Source organism: Mizuhopecten yessoensis, unplaced genomic scaffold (assembly GCF_002113885.1).
Source record: "Mizuhopecten yessoensis strain PY_sf001 unplaced genomic scaffold, ASM211388v2 scaffold4231, whole genome shotgun sequence".
Lineage (NCBI taxonomy): Eukaryota > Metazoa > Mollusca > Bivalvia > Pectinida > Pectinidae > Mizuhopecten > Mizuhopecten yessoensis.
In genome coordinates, this window is record NW_018405441.1 from 632,188 (window position 1) to 641,368 (window position 9,181).

The following is a 9,181-nucleotide window of genomic DNA, read 5'->3' on the forward strand; positions in this document are numbered from 1 at the left end:
ACACTACTAATGATAACAACATAGTAAGAAACTACTAACAATAACAACATAGTAACAACACTACTAATGATAACAACATAGTAACAACCCTACTAACGATAACAACATAGTAACACCACTACTAACGATTACACAATAGTAACAACTCTACTAATGATAACAACATAGTAAGAAACTACTAACAATAACAACATAGTAACAACACTACTAATGATAACAACATAGTAACAACCCTACTAACGATAACAACATAGTAACAACACTACTAACGATAACACAATAGTAACAACACTACTAATGATAACAACATAGTAAGAAACTACTAACAATAACAACATAGTAACGACACTACTAATGATAACAACATAGTAACAACCCTACTAACGATAACAACATAGTAACAACACTACTAACGATAACACAATAGTAACAACACTACTAATGATAACAACATAGTAACAACCCTACTAACGATAACAACATAGTAACAACACTACTAACGATAACACAATAGTAACAACACTACTAATGATAACAACATAGTAACAACACTACTAATGATAACAACATAGTAACAACACTACTAACGATAACAACATAGTAACAACACTACTAACGATAACAACATAGTAACAACACTACTAATGATAACAACATAGTAACAACACTACTAATGATAACAACATAGTAACAACACTACTAACGATAACAACATAGTAACAACACTACTAACGATAACAACATAGTAACAACACTACTAATGATAACAACATAGTAACAACACTACTAATGATAACAACATAGTAACAACACTACTAACGATAACAACATAGTAACAACACTACTAACGATAACAACATAGTAACAACACTACTAATGATAACAACATAGTAACAACACTACTAATGATAACAACATAGTAACAACACTACTAACGATAACAACATAGTAACAACACTACTAACGATAACAACATAGTAACAACACTACTAATGATAACAACATAGTAACAACACTACTAATGATAACAACATAGTAACAACACTACTAACGATAACAACATAGTAACAACACTACTAACGATAACAACATAGTAACAACACTACTAATGATAACAACATAGTAACAACACTACTAATGATAACAACATAGTAACAACACTACTAACGATAACAACATAGTAACAACACTACTAACGATAACAACATAGTAACAACACTACTAATGATAACAACATAGTAACAACACTACTAACGATAACAACATAGTAACAACACTACTAACGATAACAACATAGTAACAACACTACTAATGATAACAACATAGTAACAACACTACTAATGATAACAACATAGTAACAACACTACTAACGATAACAACATAGTAACAACACTACTAACGATAACAACATAGTAACAACACTACTAATGATAACAACATAGTAACAACACTACTAATGATAACAACATAGTAACAACACTACTAACGATAACAACATAGTAACAACACTACTAACGATAACAACATAGTAACAACACTACTAATGATAACAACATAGTAACAACACTACTAATGATAACAACATAGTAACAACACTACTAACGATAACAACATAGTAACAACACTACTAACGATAACAACATAGTAACAACACTACTAACGATAACAACATAGTAACAACACTACTAACGATAACAACATAGTAACAACACTACTAACGATAACAACATAGTAACAACACTACTAACGATAACAACATAGTAACAACACTACTAACGATAACAACATAGTAACAACACTACTAACGATAACAACATAGTAACAACACTACTAACGATAACAACATAGTAACAACACTACTAACGATAACAACATAGTAACAACACTACTAACGATAACAACATAGTAACAACACTACTAACGATAACAACATAGTAACAACACTACTAACGATAACAACATAGTAACAACACTACTAACGATAACAACATAGTAACAACACTACTAACGATAACAACATAGTAACAACACTACTAACGATAACAACATAGTAACAACACTACTAATGATAACAACATAGTAACAACACTACTAACGATAACAACATAGTAACAACACTACTAACAATAACAACATAGTAACAACCCTACTAACGATAACAACATAGTAACAACACTACTAACAATAACAACATAGTAACGATACTACTAACGATAACAACATAGTAACGATACTACTAACGATAACAACATAGTAACGACACTACTAACGATAACAACATAGTAATGATACTGCTAACGATAACAACATAGTAACGATATTGCTAACGATTACAACATAGTAACGATATTGCTAACGATTACAACTATGTTGTTTAGCATCTGAAGAGTGAACATGGTCAACTTTGTTGTTTGTTTATTTTTTCTTTAATTTGACCAGATATTGACGGAAAGAACTTTTTTCATATGTATATACCTTCTCATCAAGTTTGAAGAAGCATAAGTTCTCAAACAAGTTTATAGTAATATTTACATGTAATGTATTTCTACTACATCTGATAGGAAACTAATAATCTGAATATAATGTATTTGATAATGACTACCATTACATGTTCTGTTTCACCTAGTAATTTTTTGATCTGCTTTATCAATGTACCTGACAATAACTGTTGTTACCTACCCTGTCTCCCCCAGCAAGGCTGTAACCTGCCTACTGAATCCACATCGTGGAACCTGTGGATTGCCTTTCATAAATAGCATCACTGGGGCTTTGTTGATCAGGGATTTCAATCTGACATATAAAATGCACAAATTTGTTGTTCATGCAGTATCTCATGGGTGTGGTCATAATTTTGATGAAAACAATTAAATGACATATTACATCACAATAATGACATATGATAGCAGGAAAGGTAAAGTACAGGTGTAGTTAGTATACCATCCTCGACATCCAGGGGTTATGCTCACATCCTCGACATCCAGGGGTTACACTCACATCCTCGACATCCAGGGGTTACACTCACATCCTCGACATCCAGGGGTTATGCTCACACCCTCGACATCCAGGGGTTACACTCACATCCTCGACATCCAGGGGTTACGCTCACTTTCGCTCTCTACACCCCTGGAATATGTCATAGCAAAATTAAAGGCTCAATGTGCAGCCCCTTGTGGACGAGACGAGAAGACTAGTTTGATCCTTTGATGTACATCTAAAGAATCTTGCGGTCACGCAACGGTAAAATTGACAGGCTTTGAAGTCAGGCATCTCTCCTTTGTAATCTTCAAAGGACAGGTATCCGCCTAGCAATTGATCAGGTTTTTGTAACCTAAGACCAATCAAACAGTTATCGTCGTGCCTTCAATTTTGCTATGAAATATTCCAGCGGTGCAGAGAGCGAAAGTGAGATTAATCCCTGGATATCGAGGATGTTAGTATACAGTTAAAGTATGGGATTGAGGCATATAGCAAGTTTCTGGTGTCTTGACCATGCCTATTTCCCTCGGCTTCGCCTCGGGAAATAGACCTGGTCTCGGGACACCAGAAACTTGCTATATCCCTCAACCCCATACTTTAACAAATTTTATTATACCGATACACACTGGAGAGATAGTTTTAACTAGAAAATATTTGTAAACCATAAGCTGTATAACTTCACGTCCCAACTACCCTTTTGATGGCAATGGAGCCAAATGCTTCTGAGTTCGGTAGCAAGCTCCGCCCACCTTGCCTGTCACTGCCGAGTTTGGTAACAAGCTTTGCCCACCTCTTGCCTGATTGGCTTGGCAGAAACACCTGAGTGTAGGTGTGTTTTAGTTCCCAGACTAACACACAGGACTAAAACACACTCAGGTGAAAGTGGGGATATATTCGATTTAACCAATTACTTTTATATAGAGTAAATAAAGTAGAGGTGTAATAAAATACACGATAGCAGGAAAGGTAAAGTAGTTAGTATAATTTATCACTTAATTAATGAACAGTTTTCTTCATCACTAATGCCATGACTATCACAACAACTATTTCAAACACTTTAACATCAGATGACATTATAAATGGGCAACTTGCATGAAACTGATTGATGTACTGACAGACAAATAAGCTAAATGTACATCAGACAAAAAAGTTCACAAGACAGTATTTCAAGGGAGACAACTCTACCTGTCTTCAAGTTTAACTTGTTCAGGGAGTTGAGACTCAAACTCTCCTGACTCGATGAGTTCCTTGATAATGTCAAGTCCCCCGAGGAGATCGCCATTGACGTAGAGCTGAGGGTACGTTGGCCAGTTAGAATATTTCTTTAAACCTACAAATAGAGAGGACCAGTTCAACTTTAGTGTAATTAATGTTATACAACATTTGTATAGCTCCTTACATTTCATATCTCAAGGAAATGACGGTCAAGTATTTACAGCATATACATGTATATAGGATCTTACATGAGTATGAGATTTATAAAGTGAGTCTAAGAAATTTTCAATTTAGCGAGCCAGAGGCAAAAATAAATATTTGTGACGCGTTACATATATTTCATATGAAATGAAAACGAGTGTAAGATCCTTTTTATCATATAATCAAAATTTTGTGCTCCACGTAGGTCTCGAACCCGCGACCCAGTGGTGGAGGGCTAATGGTAGCAGAATGTCAGATGCCTTAGCCACTTGGCCACTGCGGCCCCTGGTCTGATAAGATCATATTACATGGGTATATTCACTAGATAACAGAATACATTATGTGATAAAATATAAATACCATATTCTATGAAACTACTATAACTTTGAATGTATGCTACTGTGACAAAAACATTATGTCCTCATATGTCTGAATAAAAGACCAGTGACCATTATGTGTGTGAATTATAAATTTGAGTCCGAGATCACTTACCTTGTCTTACATCCTCATCTTCCAGGATATTAAAGGAACTGAACTTGACGTTTCGATCATTTAGAATTTGTACCACCTGCCGACTGAATCCTGAAATAATAAACTCTAGTCATTAAGAATTGGTGCCAGAAGTTGATTAAATCCTAAATATAATAAACTCTGGTCATTTAGAATCTGTACCAGAAGTTGACTAAATCCTATAATAAAATACTCCTGTTGTTAAAAATTGGTACTAGACATTGACTAAATCCTAAAATAAATACTCTGGTCATTTAGAATTTGTACTAGTTGTCAACCGAGTCCTGAAATATTAAACTATCTTCAACTACCTTGATAATCAAATGATGTTGTTAAAATGAATACAGGTTCATAGTGCACAGCTAGTGAAATGTTTATCATTCTGTATGTACACTTGGTTGTCATAAAAGACCACTACAATTTAGCGTAGACCTACCACACTTTGGTTCCTCTGGTACACCCTTCATGAAGACCATCACAGGAGCACAGCTGACCAGCACCTTCAGCCTCTCATTTATATCCTACAAATTAAATAAGTATACATAACCAGCCAAAAACAAATGACTTTTACTTGACTTCCATCATCTAAAATATTTTGTGTGTATTGTAGTACAGTACATTATAGATAAACAGTTACCTGTTTTTGGGTGGGTTGTTGGTCTGGTAAGGGAACAGTTGCTAAGGATGATAAAGTTTTCACTTTCTTAGTTAACTCTGCAGCATTGGCTCCATCAATCCGGTCCAACTTGGACTTATTCTGAAACCAAAATACATTTCAGTAGTATTTAAAAATGACAAATTGAATAATTCAGATGGAATAAAAAAAAAATCCCTGGATATTCTATCTCAAATATTTCCAATCATTTAAAATTCTTAATTGGCAAATATAAAGTATTGGTTGTTTACTGGGTTTTAACATAATTGTTATTACTTTCTGTAATTAAAGAAAAAAAAAGATATTTATGTACACACATTGTTTATAATTCAAAATACATTGATTGCCATAAACTCATATAGAAATACTGAGAGTTGGGAGATCATATATATTTATACTTAAATATCTCAATATGTCTGGAATTCAGTCTCGTACATGACCGACATTTAACAAATTTAATCTAATAAGTAGCAATAGCTATGGTGTGTGTATTACCAATCTGATTATGTTTACCACTTTACCAATCAGGTGTTATTGCTAACCTTGAAGAATATAAAGGTCGGTACAGCTGCTATTTCATATTTTTCAGACAGCTCTGGAAGGTCTTCTGCTTCAAGCTGAAAATAATTTGATACAGTTCATACTTTGGTACAGTTAAACAATGATAAAATCTGCCGAACTTAAATCAATTTGTCACCTTGTGACCACTTAGCCATTTTTTTCATTTTTTCTTTACAAATCCTTTATATGTCTATATTATTTACGTATGCCCTTTCCATTTTCCGTTAACTCCATGGAAAGTCAGCTTGCTGTTACTGGACAGTAACTGCAGTCTGCATTATCTGGTCACATGACCAGCAACCACTCCTACCGTTACAGTCAGCGACGCCATCAATTTGTACAACAGCCGCCATCTTTTTGTTGCTGTTTGGTTTATACAAGTCTCATTCTGATGGGTTTTGCAGACAATGAAGACATCCAGAATAGGAAGGTTAGTTTTTACTTTTGTATGAGAATGTTCTGCACATATAATTAGAGCATTTAACAGTTGTCTCCTGGTTACATTTTTTAATGGCGACCGGTGCTTGAAAAGTTTTCAGTCGGATACTGGCCATCTGCGGCTGTTCAAGAATTGGACCAGTGTGGTTTTGTGGCAGCAGGAAATATATATTACGCTCATCAGACTAATCAATAAAAGACAGGTCGTATGAGGAAACGTAAATATAACGATTGAACGTCTCAATGTATGGCCAAATCAATAATGCAAAAGTTTCTCTGTACAAATGTTGGTGGTACAATTAGGTTTTACTGTAAATGTATTATACATATCCGAGGATAAATCAACTTATCAATGGGAAGAGGTACATGCCATAAACGTACAACCAGATTATACTGGGAAAATGCCACAAAAAAACAACAGGATTCAAATTCGAGACCTCTTTAACCAGAACATCAACATGGTCAGTGGTAAATAATTGAGCAAGTCTGGATGTGTAACATGATTATATGTGGCAGTTTCAAAGTTGAAGCCTGTCCAACATATTTATTCATAATAATTATAAGGATTAAATAAACCAAAACTTAGAAATCAAAAAATGTCCACAAAAAGGAGCTACAATAATATCCCCATGTTACCTTAAGGAACTGGGATTTTGCCAGCTGTGAGTCCTTACTCAGCTCCTCCAGGACCTCGTTCATCTGTCGACATTGAGGAGCCCATGCTGCTGAGAAATGTGCTACCACCAGTTGACTGTAACGTACACAATGTTAAAACATCAAACAGTCAGAGGAAAGGTCACAACTAATTTAACAAACTAAAGAAATCTTAATTTACACAAACAACAGCACTGCTCAATCGTTTCATTGGTAGCTTTCTATTGATAAGAGATTTTAAAAATAAAATACTTTACAGACGTTTTCATTTAAGAAAAGCTTCCACCAAGTTGTGCACAACTCTGCAATTGGGTAATAATAATTCTGCACTTGGGAAACAGTTACTGTTTACAGAACCATTTTTTATTACTGAAATAGGGAAAAAAGTGAAATGGAAACAAAAAAGGTTCTTTTAAAAATTATGAACAAAAAACTGCATCATTCTTTCCCTGTAATACAATGAGGTACAATTGTGCACAACAACATGTGTATATGTTCATTTAGTTGTCTAAAGTTTTGTGATAGAAAATGACAAACTTTATCACCTTCGTTGCTTATAGTGTGTTGTAGAGTAGCTATAAATAACACACAAAAAGAAATCATGCTCACCTGTCACATTTGCACTGAAAGCTCCCATTTAACAGTCAATGGAGAACAAAGTAAGTGATATGGTTTGTCATTTTAACAAAAGCACAAAAGAATTAATAGCTTTTTGTGTAAAATGTACTTCTCTGTGTTATTTATTGGATTATTTTGAAGGGATGACACCCTTTTTTTCCCATTTCATGAATAAAAATGCTTACTGTAAATGGTTACTGTTACCCAAATGCGGGATTAACATTTATTATCAATATATGGTGTTGTGACCAACTTGTCGAAGATGTGAAGATTGGAACTTTGTGATGTCACATTTGTAACAGAAAAAGGGCGGTGTACATGTGCTACCACCGGGGATCAAACCCGCTATCCCTATAGGTTTGTAATCAGATGCTCTACCACTGAGCTAAAGGGAAATTCCCTCTAACTTGAAGCCGAGAGCAATCCTATGTACAATTAAAATCTGCCACACTACTCCCCACTTTTTAAATTTGTTTGCCCTCGAACACCACAACCCAGGTTGTAACTCCCTGTCACCATTCATATACAGGAAGACAGCAGTGTACATGTGCTTCGACCGGGGATCGAACCTGCCATCCCTAAGTTCTTAGACGGATGCTCTACCACTGAGTTAAAGAGAAAATTCCCTCTTAATCGAAGCTAGAAGCCGACCGTAATCCTATAGGTACAATTAAAATCTGCCACACATTTATCGACCCAATTGTGACGCAACACTGGAAACCCATTTTACACTTCAACTTCAACAGGATACTCTAAAACTCTAAGCCTATACACATGACAGAAATATGGAATAGAACAAAATGGTTACATTTCTTTTTAAATCTATTAAAGCCAACTATGACAATATGTATGTAGGACGAACGAAGATGGCGAGTTGGTAAAACAAAATATGTTTGTCCCATTAGTGCATTACTCAATCCCGTGGACTGCCAACCTGTACAATACCCATACTGCTAATGACATGATTTACAATCATTATGTTGGAGTAAGTCATCATTAGGTATAAGAAGTTATTCATTTATTGACCATTACTCTAGAAGTTACTGAGCAACAGTAAGATACATATAGTAGCCCGACCACATACAAACAATGATACAGCGGAATGTAAACCTTTGAAAAATGGCCCACTGTTACGATCGGATGTACTCCAGACTGTATATGACAGTGTATACGCATGCTTTGATCATACAGGTTCGTAAAAATAAATTAAATATATCATTGCAAAGAGGAGTTTACAAATAACAAACCTCCCAGAACTGTTTAAAACTTCTTCGAAGGATTTCACATCGACGATTTCGCGTACAGCGGCCATTGCAATATTTGTTTGATGAAAAGATTTCTTTAAAGGGAGAT

The 9,181-nt window shown here is 34.8% G+C and overlaps 1 protein-coding gene across 1 annotated transcript in view; it reads right to left on the bottom strand.

Annotated features, from left to right (window-relative positions):
* LOC110448743 (glutaredoxin-3-like) overlaps positions 1-9,181 on the bottom strand; it is a 15,442-nt gene extending 6,261 nt beyond the window's left edge. Inside the window, exons 1-8 of the mRNA XM_021495164.1 lie at positions 9,076-9,181; positions 7,193-7,307; positions 6,100-6,174; positions 5,540-5,659; positions 5,339-5,423; positions 4,885-4,974; positions 4,162-4,306; positions 2,680-2,790 (exon numbers count right to left, since the gene is read on the bottom strand). Coding sequence (XP_021350839.1) covers positions 2,680-2,790; positions 4,162-4,306; positions 4,885-4,974; positions 5,339-5,423; positions 5,540-5,659; positions 6,100-6,174; positions 7,193-7,307; positions 9,076-9,140 — 806 coding nt within the window. The 5' untranslated portion in view covers positions 9,141-9,181. The remainder of the gene's footprint in view (positions 1-2,679; positions 2,791-4,161; positions 4,307-4,884; positions 4,975-5,338; positions 5,424-5,539; positions 5,660-6,099; positions 6,175-7,192; positions 7,308-9,075) is intronic.